Here is a 17,809-nt window from a genome sequence, read left to right on the forward strand (position 1 = left end):
TTAACCCTGCCCTATAGGTAAGCCCTTTATTGATTTTTTTAATATTGAGGTATAATTGATACTTAACATTGTGCTAATTTCAGGTGTAAACATAATGATTTGATATATGTGTACATGGTAAAATGGTCACTATGATAAATCCAGTTAATATTCTTTGCCACATGTAGTTACAAATTATTTTTTCTTGTGATAAGATGAAATCATTTTTCAAATAGGAAGTAGGAAATGTGTTACTATTTTCTTTCAAGAGTAAAATTAATTTTCTGTATCCTCCAAATACTGATGTTAATGTTGGTTTTCTATCTCATATTTCATAAATTATGTTATTTTTTCCTTCTATTTATTTAAAGCTTTAACAAGTTTCTTAAAATGATATCATTTGATGTCATTCAGCCCTGAATGTCAAATATAGTTGTCTTTGGTTATAAATACCATGTAATTGGTCAGCCTGTACTTATAATCATGGCGATATTGAAAGTTCATTTATATTTATAAAAACATCATAGCTACTCAGTTTATGCTAATTGCATGAAGGTTAGGCAGAAAGCCTTTGTTACAATTAGTGGAAGGTGGTAGTAGGCTATTCATTGTGATCCCTGATTTTATGAAGTATTGCAAAAATGGGTAACCTCAGATAAAATCTTTCAATTTAGTGTCTCTAAGAGTTTTCTCCAAAGTTAACTTGGTACCCCCCCCAACATAGCATATTATCTGTCTTTTTCAGGCTCTTCTCTTCATAATACCTGGACAAGTGTTTCCTGCTGAGGTATAACCATACAATTTAGACAGAAATTTGATTTAGAATTAAAGGACCAGTTCTTAATCCTATATTTGTCATTATCAATGTGACTTGAGCAAGTTCTTCATTTTATCTTTATCAAGCCCTTTAAATTAGGAAAATGGTGGTGTTATTTTATTCCTAGATCTGTTGTAAATTTTGTAAAGGTCTAATAACTACCAAAATGAGTTGTATAATTACAATGTATAATGATTCAAATCAATGATATAATTCAGATGAATCTAGAATAATATAGTCTTTGTTAGAAAGATATTAGTATTGTGACAAGTGTCTAAATAGTAATGCTTTATAAATTGTCACCAAAACTCTTACTGGCTTAGAGTACCACTGTTACTGACAGTGATGGATTTTTAACACCAGAGGCAGAAATAGTAAAGAAAGTTTGGTGGAGATCTCCTGGATATCAAATAATGAATTGACATTAACAGGGGAAAAAAAATCACAAAGATTGGCTATAATACCACCAAAGATGATAGAAAACAGACGTCTTGAAGCCAGAATAAGGTGAATTGTATCAGTTGTGATCCAATCTAGAAAATGGAGCCCATTCCATGTTATTCATTAGAAAAACTCAATACCAGGAACTATTAACGATGGTGTTAGAAGAGCTGAAATGCTAAACAGAAGATGGTAAAGCAATACAGAGATTGATAGCAGAAGGAAGCCACTGCTACAGCTGGAGGTAGAAAAACCAGGGAGGAGTTGGCTGTTACTAGAACCCAAGAACCCGAGAGCCAGAGCTGCCCACCTGGTTGTGTGAGATTCATGGAAGATGCTTTCTGGCATGGGCTGGGATATGGGGAGGAAGAATCCTGAGCTGGAGCCCTGAATCAGAGAGGGTGTATTTGTAAAGTAAGGGTAGGGATACCCACACGTTTTCTCTTTCTCCCATCCTTGGTCTTTGCCAGCATCTCCCATCATTTGAACTAAGCCATAAGACAATAGGCAAAGAAATCTGGGAAATGGTTTGCAAAGAATAGATCAAACCAGCAAATGACTGAAGTGTAAGATGGAATGTGTATGAAAGCCTTTCATAATCCTATTTTAGGATTTGTTTGTTTTTTAGGTCTAAGAAGTTTGTAGTGGCTCAAGTTTCTTGCTATCTCAGAATGCTGGGGATGAGATCTTCAGCTTCCTATTGAGTAGTTCTGGCTTACTCACTGCAGTAAGGAGAGGAATTTCTGGCAGATGAAGGGCTTAAGAGAAAACATCGTAGAGCATGCACTTTAATCATTAGCCTCTAAATTACTCTAAATTTTTTTTTCTTAAGATTTTATTTATTTATTTGACAGAGAGAGATCACAAGTAGGCAGAGAGTCAGGCAGAGAGATAGAGGAGGAGCAGGCTCCTTGCCAAGCAGAGAGCCCGATGTGGGGCTCGATCCCAGGACCCTGAGATCATGACCTGAGCCGAAAGCAGAGGCTTAACCCACTGAGCCACCCAGGTGCCCCTAAATTACTCTAAATTTATGATTACAAGATTTCTAGTATGATTACAAGATTCCTCCTTCTATACACACCCCCAAAATACAATACACTTCTTCACCTAGGCTGGAAATATCAAGAGGAAAAGCCTTTCATTCCACAGTTAGAGATGAGATGTTTAAATTACAAGTGCCTAGCTGAAGTAATATTTTTTCTATGGGGAATTTCAGTCAAAGGCCAATCAACCAATCAATCAACCAATCTGTCAGTCTCTTCCTTGAACAATGATTTACATCTGAGCCAGTGGGCACACAGACAACTGGAAGATTGGCCGTTAAGATGGGTAAGAGAACATGAGGGGCCCAAAGCCAAACTTTGGAGGTTTTGACAATGTTTCCTCTTTACCTACCATATGAGCAAAACGCACAGTGACTTCAGCACATGTGAGCACATAGGTGATATGCAGTTCTGCTTTATGGGCAGAGGGAAGATTCTTGCTTTTGCAAACTTACACTTGACCTTGGTAAAGATCTTCTTCCCCAAGAGTTTGCAAGTCAAGGTAATCAAGGTAATCTTCTTGCCTGAAATTATGCCTTTAGTTCCTTAGTCACACATTTACATTCACTCTACGGGAAAAAAATCCTATTCGTTCATGAGTCTTTTAAAAGTGGGGCCACACTGGCAATAAGTGCTCTTGTTTATTAGATTTTGTTAAGAGAATATTTGGCTTGCTGGCATCTTTTTCTGAAAATTTCCTAAAGATTGATTAAATGGGACTAAAATATCCTCAGATTCAGTCTTCCTAAACTCAGATTTGATGGCTGTCAGTTGTATTTAGTTCTCTTGGTATCAAGAGTTGCTTCCCACAATCACATGTTCAACCAGTTAGTTATTGGATATTATCCACATTAATTTCTCACATGTGGCCCCAAAACTCTTCTTTGAGAAATACTTCTAGATTACTTGCCCCTTAAGGTGAATTAAACCAAGATTTCTGGGTTTTGTTGGGGGTAGAGATTTTTCATGTTTAAGTGGTCTGCATTTTTAATAGTTTCTCTAGAAAATTCTGAAGCAATTAAAGTTTGAGAACCACTGATATACACTTATCATATGAAATATAGTTAAATAATTCTTTAAGAGTTTTTTTAAAGATTTTATTTATTTATTTGACAGAGAGAGATCACAAGTAGGCAGAGAGGCAGGCAGAGAGGAAGGAAAGCAGGCTCCTCACTGAGCAGAAAGCCCGATGTGGGGTTTGATCCCAGGACCCTGGGATCATGACCTGAGCTGAAGGCAGAGGCTTTAACCCACTGAGCCACCCAGATGCCCCTGGTTAAATAATTCTGAGTGGTGTTACTTATCCCAAGACAGCATAGAAAATCCTTTATGTTTGTTGCTGTATTCATTTCACATTGCTGTGTAACAAATTACTGCACACTTAGCAGCTCAAAACAACATCCATATCTCACAGTTAAATAGGTCATAAATGTACACAGCCTCTTGTGACTATAGAACTGAGCTCCTTGTTTCCTTATTGGCTGTGGCAGAAGTCTCTGTCGGCTCTTTACTATGGCTTGCATTCCTCCTTATTTGACCACCTTCATCACCAAGGCATCAATGGCACACTGAAAAGCAGACATTAAATAGATATGGGACTATCACCTCTTGGTATTATCCAGTTCAACAAATAGTTATTGAATATTTACTATGTGGCAATATAAATTGATAAAGGAGTAAGGACTGGACATTTCCCTTCAATAGTTTACATTTCATAATTAAATTCCTCTAGAGGTAGAGAAACTCTTAATATTTTGATAATTTTGTCAAAAAGATTTCCTGGGGAGTCTGGGTGGCTCAGTGGGTTAAGCCTCTGCATTCGGTTCAGGTCATGGTCTCAGGGTCCTGGGATCAAGCCCCACATCGGGCTCTCTGCTCAGGAGGGAGCCTGCTTCCCCCTCTCTCTCTGCCTGCCTCTCTGCCTACTTATGATCTGTCTGTCAAATAAATAAATAAAATCTTAAAAAAAATATTTCCCATATATTGTACAAAAATACCGATTCTATGTAAATTCTAATCTTTGATCGTCTGACAGGTAACATCTTTAAATTGATTCAACTGTGTTTCTCTTCATCATCTCTGACAATGTTCTTTCTGAGTTTAGAGTCCTCTAGTTCTTTGACTATATTGTATTGTGATTCCAAGTCCTTTCAAAGTATAAATTGTATTCTTAGTAAGATAAAATCAAGTCACTTAACATTTCTTTTCCTCAGTTTTCTCAAAAGTAAAACAAATATATATTAGTTAAGTTTGCTTTTTTCAAGTTAAAAAATCATCTTTGGCTAAATTAAATGAAAACAACGCAAAGAATGGGATTCTAATGGGGAGGTACTGGAGTTTCTGACAAAACTCATGAAAGAGTTGGTAATCCACTAATCTGAAGAAGTTAGGAACAAAAGACCACCCCAGTTTTTAAAAAAGTCATGGTACCTTCAGTGATAGTAATTTTTGTACTTTTTTTCTAGAGGTTGAGATAAAAAGACCTAATTCCAGTGACTTCTTTTCTGTCTCACAGCTTGAAATTTTTCTCATTCCCTAATATGATATGCCATCTGGAAAATGCTCTAGGAAGGAATCATATGCACTAGGTTTCCAATCCAATGGATGCTTAGTGCCTACCATCATTTGGCTGCTAAAATGCACACATGCACACACACCACACCATTGCATATCACACATCACGTAACTCTCTCATATTGCCAAAGGTAATCGTACCAAATAGTTACCACCTATTTAACATAAACCTCAACCAATCTCATTCTTCCTCAAATGGAAAGAAATCTAAGTCCTGTCCAGCTATTGCATTCAGAGATGGTATTGAGGAGCTCCAATTTCTGAGGCCAGATCACCAAGTGATGTTCATTTCTTCTTTAGTTCTGTAGCAATTGAAATTATGTGATTAACAGACCAGTTAGTATATTTATCTACTATCACCACACCATAGATACAACAGTGGAAATAAAACCTAAAGAAATGAGAAATGTGTTTTAATCTTCCAACACTTGATGGCAAACAAAGAAATCCAGATGAATATTGCATTCCTTTCTGCATCTGGTTCCAGAGCCACAGCTAATATGACTAACTAGTTCCACTACTCATTCCACATTTTCTTCTCTTTAGCTAGCAGTTAAACTACTTATTTTCAAGATGGCAAATCATGTTAGGGAATGAGATTTTTATCTCTGCCTATAAGGATTGCCTTGACAATATTTTCCTTAGGCAAAGTGAAATGAAAAATGCTTCAGGTACTCTTATGGGCCTGTGTCCCAGTCCATTCTGTTTTTTGGACATCTTTCATTCTCTTAGTGTTCAGGATCAGTGATCATGGCCAACACACAGCTCTTCTTTTTATCTGTTCCCATAATGGCCTACATGGTGTGAAATGGGCAGTTGTCTATCCCTTTTTTGGAAGTGTCCTTCTTATAGGCCAATGGAACCCATAACTTCAGAGAATTATTGGAAGTATCATTGCTATCTCAGAAGAGACTTTTTTCCCAGGCTGATATTGGGGCTAAGAGAAAGGCAGCCCCAAGAATCAGTAGCTGGTTTACAGCATATATCACATCCTGAAAAGCAGCCCTTCAGGCTTGGATTGTATCTTTCAGTGGCATCATAGCTGAGTTTTTAATAGTTCATTCCATTATTTTAGAATGTCCACAGTTTGTCAATAATGGAGTAGAGAATAAGATTAATAGCTCCATGGGAAATCCTCTGATTATTTCATTTATTTTTGTATTATATGATTTCCTTGATTGAAATTCATGTGTGGAGGAAAAGGGAGTATATAAAACATTCTGAGGGTTCTTATGTGGTGGTGGAGGAGGAAGAATGGGTGAGTAAAATGCAGGACCAAGTCAACAATAAGTATCCATTCTGCTGAGGACAAATAACTATCCTTTCTAATTAGAAGTGTCTAATACAATTGTTTTACCCTTGCCTGTTATGAAAGATCTATCAATATCATCCTTCCTTCAACTTCTATTAAAAGATCCTCCAACTTTTCCTTTTCAAGTCTCTACACCATTTGGCTGCTACCAAAGAAATATCATAAAAAAATAACCTCTGACTATCTCTGTTCTAAAGAGAATACATAACCAGACCTATCCTCAAGGTTCACTAAATGGATTTCATTGTCCATTTGGGCCTATCCATGAAAGCAACTGTACCATCACAGAGTTTCACAGAATCATGGAAACCTGGCTGACATTTTTTATTCTCAATTTTTCACAAAGAATTTCATTGAAGACCATAGACAGAGATTAAAGAAGGAATTCGTGTATGGCAGGTCATGCTCATACACCCCTGGGGCATGAATAGACTCCTTTCTATATATTGTACTTCCACTCAGTGAAGGAGGGCTCCGAAGTGTGCATGAATTTGACATTCAGTGAACCAGGTGGTGCTCAGTTCATGATGGCCAGCTGGATAAAGAATCAGGACCTGTTATCAAAAAGCAAAGTTACCCCAGGAAGAATACAGGGCATTGCACTAAATCTTATTTTTTACTGACAGAATTTCTCTGGTTGGAGATTAGCCCAGGCTTCATGCTCAATCCTGAGCTGCTACAGATGCCTAGACTGCCATCTGATCTAGTGTGTCTTCACCAAGGTCAAGTGAAAAAGCCACTTTCATTGCAATCAAAAACCAGATAATGTGCCCCTTTTTTTTAAAGACTAAAAATTCTTTTATTTTTTCTCACCATAGCACCTACCCTCCCCAATGTGCATCACCCAGCCACCCGATCCCTCCTACCCACCCTCCCCTCCAGCAACCATCACTTTGTTTCCTGAGATGAAGAGTCTCTTATGTTTTACCTTCCTATGTGGTTTCATCTTGTTTCATTTTTCCCTCCCTTCCCCTATGATCTTCTGTCTTGTTTCTCAAATTTCTCCTATCAGTGAGATCATATGATAATTGTCTTTCTCTGGTGGACTCATTTCGCTTAGCACAATACCTCTCTAGTTCCTTCTTCTTAGCAATAAAGAGGTCAAGTTTTAAGAACTTATCCTTCACTTTGGAGGGGGAAAACTGAATCCCTCTGTACTTTCTTACCCTCAATATTGGTTTTATCATTTTAAAATCAATGCCCTTAAACTTTTTATATATACCTATATACATATATATTTATTTATTTATATTAGTAAACTCCTTAGTGTGAAAGTTTGACTTCAAAATGTAGCATCATTCTTTTGTACATGTTTAAGATAGCATTATTAAATAGTATATAATCTGGATTATAGTTTGCAAATATGTTGATTACTTACTTTTTGAAAGATTTTTGTGGTATTAAGGATGTCGATGTGCAAGACTTCTGTAATCAGCAGTTAAAATTTTTGCATATAAGTAAAAGATAAAACATAGAACAGTGCTGTTTACTCAATAACAGTATTATAAAAGTTGAGCAAAGTAGAAATCAAAGAATGGAAAAGTCATCAGAAGGATCTGAAGAAAGGAAATAAGAAAAATGAGGAAGAAATTTGTAGGTGACAACTACAAATGGACAAAGGCAGGAATGTGTCAGGGTTTTAGACTGGGGAAGGAATGGGGCTGCCCAGCAAAGGATCGATCTATTATCTATCTATCTATCTATCGATTATCTATCATCTGTCTTTGTTTCAAGTTTTCATTTAAATTCTAGTTAGTTAACATATAGTGCAATACCAGTTTCAGGAGTAGAATTTAGTGATTTGTCACTCACATATGACATCCGGTGCTTATCACACGTGTCCTCCTTCATATTCATGACCCCTTTTGCCCATCCACTGTTTGCCTCCCCTTCTCTTTTTTTTCCTTCTTTCCCCGATGTCATCTGTTTTATTTCTTAAATTCCACGTATGAGCATATAGTATTTGTCCTTGTCTGACCAACTTATTTCTCTTAGCATAATACAGTCTAGCTCCATCCATGTCATTGCAAATGGCAAAATTTCATACTTTTGATGGCTGAGTAATATTCCACTGTATGTATATTCTGTATACATACATACCGTTTTTCTTTATGCATTCATTGGTTGATGGACATTTGGGCTCTTTCCATACTTTGGCTATTGCTGACAATGCTGCTATAAACATTGGGGACATGTGCCCCTTGGAATCAGTATTTTTGTATCCTTTGGGTAAGTACCTATGAGTGAAATTGCTGGAACATAGGATAGTTCTATTTTTAACTTTTTGAGGAATCTCCATACTGTTTTCCAGAGCGGTTCCACTAATATGCATTTCCACCAACAGTGGAAGAAGGTTTCCCTTTCTCCCGGTCCTTGCCAACACCTGTTGTTTCCTGTGTTGTTAATTTTAGCCATTCTGACAGAGGGAAACTCATCATAGTTTTGATTTGTATTTTTTTGATGTTGAGTGACATTGAGCTGTCTTTTAGTTGTTAGTTGTTTGTCTGTTAGCTATTTGTTTTTGTTTTTTTTTTTAAAGATTTTACTTATTTATTTGACAGAGAGATCACAAGCAGGCAGAGAGGCAGGCAGAGAGAGAGGAGGAAGCAGGCTCCCCGCCAAGCAGAGAGCCCAATGCGGGGCTCGATCCCAGGACTCTGAGATCATGACCCGAGCCAAAGGCAGCGGCTTAACCCACTGAGCCACCCAGGCGCCCCTGTCTGTTAGCTATTTGTATATCTTGTTTGGAAAAATGTCTCTTCATGTCTTCTGCCCATTTAACTGGATTATTTGTTTTTTGGGTATTGAGTTTGATTAAGTTCTTTATAGCTTTTGGATACTAACTCTTTACCAGATATGTCATTTGCAAATATCTTCTCCCATGTGTAGGTTGTCTTTCAGTTTTATTGTTTGTTTCCTTCACTGTGAGGAAATTTTTATCTTGACAAAGTCCCAGTAGTTCATTTTTGCTTTTGTTTCCCTTGCCTTTGGAAATATGTTGAGTAAGAAGTTGCTACAGATGATGTCACATTGCTGCTTGTGTTCTCACGAAGGATTTCTTTAGACTGGATTGCCTGCTTCATGTTGCAGAGTAGAGGGAGCTACGGTGTAAGATGTAGAGTATGGACATATAATCTCACTCATATGTGGAATTTAAGAAACAAAATAGTCGAACATAGGGGGTGATAAAAGAGAGAAGCAAACCATAAACAGACTCTTAAATATAAAGAACAAACTGAGGGTTGCTGGAGAGGAGGTGGGTGGGGGAGGGGAGGGGTTAAATGGGTGATGGGTATTAAGGAGGGCACTTATACTGATCCCTGGGTGTTGTACCTAAGCAATGAAGGAATTAGTGAATTCCTACACCCGAGCCTAATATTACAATGTATGTTAACTAACTGGAATTTAAATAAAAAGTTGAAAGGAGAGAAAAAATGAAGGGTACAGTCTAGCAATGGATATACTTCAATTTTTTTAGAGGGGACCCTAGACTAGAAGAAGACTTAGAACAGAGGGTAGGAGTGATAAAGTGATGAAGGGGCTGGCCCCTAAACTCCATTTTGTTAAATAGACTTTGAAGGATTTAAAAATTTTTTTTCTATTTTTTTGCATATTAAGGGATCAATCTTTTGACACAGGGTTATTTATGTCTGTATTTTGGATTTAAAAATTAGCTTTATGTTCAGATATTAAAGGGCAGTTTAATAAGGGGGCACCAAAGGACTGGGGGCAGAGGACTGTGGTGCATTTGGGGGAACACTATAAAAGCTTTCTGGACCCTATAAGCATCTGAGCTGGATTTTTGGACTGAATTTCCAAGTACTAATCTTAAAATGAGGATTATATATATATTTTTTTCCTATTCATTTTGCCTAAGGCACTTGGCCTAAAGACCATAATGAAGAACTACTGAAAGTAGCTGAATGAGAATGTAGGCCAGGTGCTTTGGGAGATTTCAAATATATATACATCACATTATGTTTATATATGGAGAGAACACATAAATGCATATTTATATACTTAAAGATATAAATATATATAGATATATCATACTTGATGTTATAGGTTAATTCTCTTTATATAGAGAGAGCTAACCATCGACTCTTGTGACGACATTAGACATAATTTAAACAAATAGTATTTCTAGGATCTGTGCTAATTGGTGAAGGGAGTGGGGAGTAGGGAAGGAGAAAGAAGGAAATGAATAGCTGGTTAGTTATACAGCAACTTAAAGGTAAAAGCCACAGCTGAGCTCATTTGCATGGTCCTCTGCGCAGCCCCAAATCCATCCCAGCAAAACCAACCTCAGAGCAATGCAACCCAAACATCCAACGGCCTTCCTGATGTCACTGGATGCCACGTTTCCTGTCATCACATTCCACATTCTCTTCTGTTGCTAGGTACCCTGGGCACTCTTAATTTCCAGAGCTCCAGGTGCCGTTTTCTCCTTGGTCCTCAAACACAGAGTTCTTAGTTCCAGTGCTATGGTACCCAGGCTGAAACTTGAGAGAAGCACCAGCGTTCTGGGCGTGCGAACCTAAAAGCCATACCTACAGATCACAACACTGTGCCCTTTGTATAGAGGCTCGCTACCCACACACCAGCAGCCACTTAAGATGGAGCAAATGATCTTGGGTAAGGAAGCAGATTTCCCCTTTGAAGTAATAAGCAGGTATGAGTTGTTATCATAAACAGGAGTCTGAGATGGGTGGTTTCAAATTCTGAAAAAGTATCTCTAAGGAAGAGGAAATAAAAATCGTTAACAGGGTTGCGAGAAACCAGACAATAAAAAACCGTTCATTTAGCTTCAGTTTAATGTCTGCTCACTCTTGATTTCTGTATTTTTCTAATATAGACCTCAAAAACTCTGTTTTAAATTTTGATTTATAAAATAGTGGCATGTGACATTACTGGTTCTTTTACCATTTAAATGATAAAATGTGTGAATATATAAATTTCATACAAATAAGTAAATCATTCATTTGTTCTTGAGAAAACATACTGATTTACTCACGAATGAAATATGGAAAGCTGTAGAATTTAGTTACCTTGGTAACATCTGGAATGAACTACTCTGTCTAAAAATACTTTCTCCTTTATTGTTTATACTTTATACCAAAATTATAAATACATGACTTTTATTAAATATTCTCCTGATAGATCATAATGTTTATCTTATTTAAAATGTGAGTAAATGGTACAATAGTTACTAAATATGTATGACGATTTCAGGCTGAAGACACAGTGTACTATTTTAAAATTTTAGCTATGATAGACATTGGTTTTGTTTCATGCTAGCATAGATTTTTTTTTTTTTTAAGATTTATTTATTTATTTATTTATTTGAGAGAGAGAGAGAGAATGAGCTAGAGAGCACAAACGGAGAGGAACAGAGGGAGAGGGAGAAGCAGGTTTCTTCTTTTGAGCAGGGAGCCTGACAGAGACCTAGGGCCCCATCTCAGGACCCTGAGATCATGACCTGAGCCAAAGGTAGATGCTTAACTGACTGAACCATGCAGGCACTCCTAGATTAGCTTTTAAAATGTAATATACCTTCAGAGTTATTCACTCTTTCAACATATTGATAAAAAATTTTTTACATAGAATGTTTAGCATTTTTTAAGGGATTCTAGTACACAAATGTTAAATCAACTTTTCTTCATGAATTTGATAATTGGCCTAGAATATATCCATTGTGCTTCTCTTTGGATTTCTGTGTTAAGAAATAACTTAAATAATCAGAAATGACCTTGCATACTTTAGTATTGGATCTGGTTTCACATAAAGGACATGCGCAATTTTCTGAATTATTTATTTCAAAAACCTTATATATTTCATGATTAAAAGAATGTTTTTGATTTCTCAGTAACTCTGGGAAGTGCCATGTCATATTCTTTATGGCCGAGTTTCTCTAAATTCTCTTATGTTTGTTTTCTTTCTATATAGTCTTTTGTTGAATGGGGATGAAAAGGAGTAATTTATGAATAGAATCTTGCCATTTGTGTTATGCCCCAATAATGGGTCCGTGATTAAAGGAGTGAGACTGATACAAAGAGAAGGTCAAGCAAAGCTTTATTTTGCTCCAAGCATCAAGAATCAAACTGACAGGCCAGGGCCGAGCCTCTTACAGAGAGGGCGACCCTTCTCTGTTTCCCAGATTAGCTTTTAAGGGCAAAGGCCATGTGGTCGGGCCTGGCCACGCACAGGTGGCCAATGATATTGTAACACACATAGGAAACTCCACAGTGATACTAGGTGACCAATTGAATTACAATTTATCCTAATAGGCATTTGAACCAGCCTATCACACCTTGGTTAGGATTGGCACCAAAAAGGCTCCCAAAGGGCGGGGCCCATACTCCTTGGTAGCTAGGAAGACAGGATGCATCCCCCCACCACTGATCAGATGTCTCCACCTGGTCTGACCCACCCTTGTATCTGTGCTTTGTTACCTGGAGCTGGTTTCCAGGACTTGTTTTTAAGTAAATCCCCTGGGGGGAAGGGGAGCTGGGACAGTTTAAGGGTTAAACAAGGTTTTTGTTTAACTTTAATAAAAGCCTCTTGCTAAATAGGTCCTCACAATTTGAATACATTTTAACTTTTTCACAAAATAGTTTTAAAATATTAAATTTTTAAAATTTAAGTTTTTAAATTATTATTTTACTGAAAATTAAGCTTGGTGTCCTTTGTTTTCATTTTCCCTTGGAGCTGGAGATCTGGGCTTCCTCTTGGACCCGCATCTGTCCTACTCTCAGTCTTACCTGTTCTTTTCTTATGATGATTCGATCCCTTCCTGTTCTACACTACTGCTGTTTTGATTCAGGCTTTCAACAATGCTGATTCAGATGGCTTCTAGAGCTCTTAATGGTTTCCCATTTTGTCACCTTTATCCCATTCTCCTCATCAGTCAGAGCAATCTCTTTAAAAAAATTTTTTCCCCCAGTATCATTTCTGACAATAAAATTGATCCTATTCACGCTCAAGGTCCAAGCCAAGCTCTTCATCCTCTGCCTCCCTATCTAGGTTTCCCTTTCTGATTCTATTTACAGTCAGCACCCCAACCTTATTTCTCATCCACCCTGTACTTCCCTTCCTCAGAGATGTTGCACCTGCTGATACCCAAGTGCGAAACGATCTCCGCCAGCTTCTTCACTGGTTAAGTCTTACTCATCTTTTGAAATTCGGCTCATATGCCACCTTCTTTAGGAAAACTTCTGTGATGCCTTTACCGACCTTGTTTTGGATCAAAACCTTTTTTCCTCTGCATTTTTTTGCACGTTTTATTTTGCCCCCATCTCTTTTAGTTATTTGTGAACTCGCTGAAGGCAGAGACACTGTTGGCCAAATTATTTAACCGCCTTTTGGCCTAAAGTTGGTATTCAATAAATGTTGAATAAATAAATGAACAGGTGAGTTATACCACTCCTTCAGAATTTAAATATTATTTTTAGCATTAAATATTTCATTGCATCCTATAAAAATAAAGCAAATTTGAGAATGTTCAGAATCAAATATTACTTGGGCGCACTCATATTTGTATCGCTTCAAGAGTCCTTAACTAAAGGAAACAACACCTTTGTCCTTCATAATCCTTTGAAATTAATATAAAGATGAAATTAAGAGAAATAGGATTTTTGTTGCATGTAAATTTTGTTTCTTACTCTAATTGTTATTGATGTGTATTTCTAAACAAGCTTATCATTTATTTTAAAGCCAGAAAATTTTGACTGATTTTGTTTCTTCCCTTTCTTCCCTGTTTAGCTTTTTATTTTTTATTCTAGTTATTTTATTTTTTATTAGAAAATTATATATGTTGTAAATAATAAAGAGTATTTAAAAATATAGTGCCATTCCAGTTAAGAAGAAATTAATATCAATATTTTAGGCTACATTTTTTTTACTCATCTTCCTCTATAAGGATATATGTTTTCTTTTCAGAAAATTGGTATCATTTGTCCATTTTTGAAGCTAGGTTTTTCCATTTAACACTTCACACTTTCCATTAATATTAATGGAAAAAGATTCCACATTTCCCATATTCTAATCATCCCAACATATATTAAGCCAGTTTTTTACTTTTGGTAATTTTTGTCACTTCTGAATATTTGCTATTATAAACGACACTGGTATAAAAGCTTTTTTACCTGCACAGAAATGCATTCAGTGATTATTTATACTCCTTAAACTTAGAGGTCCCAGAAGTGTAATGACTGTAGCGGAAGGTGTGAGCACTTTTAATGTTTTAGATGCATATTAAACACTCATAAAGCTTGAACCAACATACACCCCACTAGCAGAACAGACATTGCTTTTATCAGAGAATTTTCACCAAATCTGGATATTCTCACTAGAAAAACAAAAACTATCTACAAAATAATTAATGAGCTTCTCTTTGTTTCAATTTGCTTTTCTTCGCCATTGCTTTTGAGATTGAACCGTTTTCCCTATTTTATCTTCTTATTATTTTACTTCACTTCTTTTGCCTAAATGTGCCTACTAGATTACACATAACAATGGCTGCTTCACAAGTTTATTTGTAAAGATAAATTACACAGGATATGTAACGTTACCTCGATGCCAAGCACATAGCAGGAGCTCAGTGAATGTTGAAGTAGTAACTGAATGGCACATTAATTAAAATCGAACTATTCTTTCCAACAGATGATTCTGCTGCAGAGAGTTTTAACGGCAATGAGACTCTGGGGCACAGTTCAGTTGCTTCAGGGGGAACACACGGCAGGGAGATGGGTGACGCCAATGGTGATGGCAAAACTGGGCTGGAGCAGGAGGAACAGCCACTGAACTTGAGTGACAGCCCCCTCTCAGCACAGCTGACTTCGGAATACAGAATAGATGACCACAGCAGTAATGGAAAAAACAAATATAAGAACCTTCTAATCTCTGACCTCAAGATGGAACGAGAGGCGAGAGAAAATGGAAGCAAGGTAAGGTCACGTTACAATTTTCAGAGTTTCTGAGTTTGTGATGAAGGTCATAAAGAAATACGTATTTATATGAAAGATGAAGATTATTTTTGCTAAAAATATTTTAAACAAATCCCAATGATATGTTGCCAACTATAGATATCCTATGTCCAAATAAGCAATAATTTTCAGGAATAATAGTGAGCAAAATGGATAGTTTTTCCATTGTGTGTTGTTTTTTTGTATATTTAAGTTAAATTAGCCAACATATAGTACATCATTCATTTCGGATGTAGAGTTCAATAATTCATCAGTTGCATATAACATCCAGTGTTCATCACATCACATGCCTTCCTTAATTCCTATCACGTGTGTTTTTATACATGAAATCACTTGATATAATGTTTCTCCTTTATGTAATCTTCTTATGGCTGTGTCTCTGAGAGTTTGCTGAGCTCAGATGTCAAAGTTTAGCTCTCAGAACACAATTATGGACTCTAAAAAGATCACTATCTAGTTTTTACTAGATTGGACAGGTGTACGTACAAATAAAGTTTCAATTAGACTCTCAAGTTTTCTTTAGAGACCCAGGGAGTTTGGTCAGTAATTTACTCCCCATACCTGGGAGAAATGTGTCGGTGTTCTAAATGAAGCATGTAGATTAAATAACTACTGCGACAAGTAATTTATCACAAACTGTATCCTACAGAAGATAGAACCATGTTTCAGACATATCTATATTTCTAGATTCTTTATATTAGAATAAATTTCAATCCTTCCCATTCCCAATTGATTCATTTTTTAAAAATTTTTTGATCCTTCTCTTTTGATCTCTATCTTCACACCCAGTTTCAGAAATACTGCCAATTCTTCTTTTGTTTTCATTTAAAGTCTAGTTAACATACAGTGTAGTATAGTTCCAGGTATACTGTGTAGTGATTCAATAGGTCCATGCAACACCTTGTGCTCATCACAAGTGCACTCCTTCATCACCATCATCTATGTAACCCATTCCCCACTCACCTCCCTTCTGGCAACCATCAGTTTGTCCCAACTGACTTATTAAAAAAACAAACAAACAAACAAACCTCACATTTCTACCATTTTGAAGTAATGCATGCTGTGATTTTTGTTCCGTAATTTTTGAAGGTATACTTTTGAATACAGGAAGATTTATATGGAATATACATTTTGACTCCCTCCCCCACCCCCCACCCCCACTTCTAAATTAGAATCAAAGAACTGATCTTTTGATAAAGCTCTTAAAGCAAAATGTCTTAATTTGAATTAATTTCTGAATTTGCTGAGGCACTGTACTTCCTAAATTGGCTCTATTTAAATCCTCTTGCTTGCCTGAGGGTATGTTGTTTTATCCTCTTTTAAGCAAGTCACTGACATCATCAGACACTTAAGCACTTCTGCCTGAGGGAAGCTGCTACAACTTTTGCTGGGGTAAATTCGCAAATATTCTCTCCAGTGGTTTAAAGCCAAATCACACAAGCACAGACAATTTGTATTCACTAACATGATCTGAATCGAGGTTACATTTTATGGAACGAAATAACTTTTTTTTTTTTAAGATATTATTTATTTATTTGGAATGAAATAACTTTTAAGTGCTCTGGCCATCCACATTGTCTGTCTGGTCTTTATAAACGTCTTTTTTATGCTATGTATCTGTTGAGTATTTTTCTAAAATTATGCACTAGTTTGCTCTTCTCTATCCCCGTATTCATTATAATGATAGGAGCTATGCTCATTTGAAACACAGTGTTGCACAGAGTGAAGTTACTTTTCTGCTCTATTTAAGATGAAGTTGTAAAAAGTTCAGATTGGGCTGTATGTGAGGAATAAGATGAGAAATGGGCTTAGGGAAGAAACATCCCCAAGGAACCAAACATTTAAAGGTTTGGTAAAGGAAGAATAGCTTCCAGAGCTGACTGGGGAGTAGCCAGAGACACGGAAGAAAGATCAGAAGGGTATAGTGTATGGAAGCTAAGTGTAGTCTACCTTTCACGAAAGAAAGTGGTCAGCTCTGAGGCACAATGCTGATGTACCAAGTAAGATAAAGATAGAAAATAGTTGAGTCTGTGAGAATAGATTTAGAGCACTTTTGGAATAGAATCCAGAGCGATTCTTTATTCCTTCCTTCAAGGAATATAATAAAAGAATATATTGAATACCTGTCATATTTGCACTAATGAAGTAGCAGACACAACTCAGAGAGGAGTCTTTATTCATAAGAACTTCGATAAATCGTTTTGGTAAAAAGGGGGACATATACATAGAAAACATTCTTAGTGGGTCGCCTGGGTGGCTCAGTTGGTTAAGCAGCTGCCTTCGGCTCAGGTCATGATCCCAGCGTCCTGGGATCGAGTCCCACATCGGGCTCCTTGCTCATCAGGGAGCCTGCTTCTCCCTCTGCCTCTGCCTGCCATTCTGTCTGCCTGTGCTTGCTCTCTCTCCCTCTCTCTCTCTGACAAATTAATAATAAATAAAATCTTTAAAAAAAAAAAAAAGAAAACATTCTTAGTTATAAGTATAGGTAAATATCCATTCCTGTGTTAAAACATTGGGAGTTCAAAGTAAGAAAATACTATTTCTTTTTTTTTTTTTTTAAGATTTTATTTATTTATTTGACAGAGAGAAATCACAAGTAGGCAGAGAGGCAGGCAGAGAGAGAGGAGGAAGCAGGCTCCCTGCTGAGCAGAAAGCCCGA

General features: G+C 36.7%; 1 protein-coding gene across 15 annotated transcripts in view; it reads left to right on the forward strand.

Moving 5' to 3' along the window:
* NOL4 (nucleolar protein 4) overlaps positions 1-17,809 on the forward strand; it is a 413,344-nt gene that overhangs the window by 185,977 nt on the left and 209,558 nt on the right. For 12 of the 15 annotated variants that reach the window (XR_007122029.1, XM_047698453.1, XM_047698439.1 and 9 more), the window contains one exon: positions 14,828-15,111. Coding sequence is in view for 14 of the 15 variants with exons in the window: in XM_047698453.1 (XP_047554409.1) it covers positions 14,828-15,111 (284 nt within the window). In the remaining variant the exon portion in view is untranslated. Of the gene's footprint in view, positions 1-724; positions 767-10,618; positions 10,802-14,827; positions 15,112-17,809 lie in introns of those variants that run through there. The other 3 variants (XM_047698444.1, XM_047698451.1, XM_047698446.1) reach the window with 2 other exon arrangements.

The sequence above is a fragment of the Lutra lutra genome, chromosome 12, assembly GCF_902655055.1.
Source record: "Lutra lutra chromosome 12, mLutLut1.2, whole genome shotgun sequence".
NCBI lineage: Eukaryota > Metazoa > Chordata > Mammalia > Carnivora > Mustelidae > Lutra > Lutra lutra.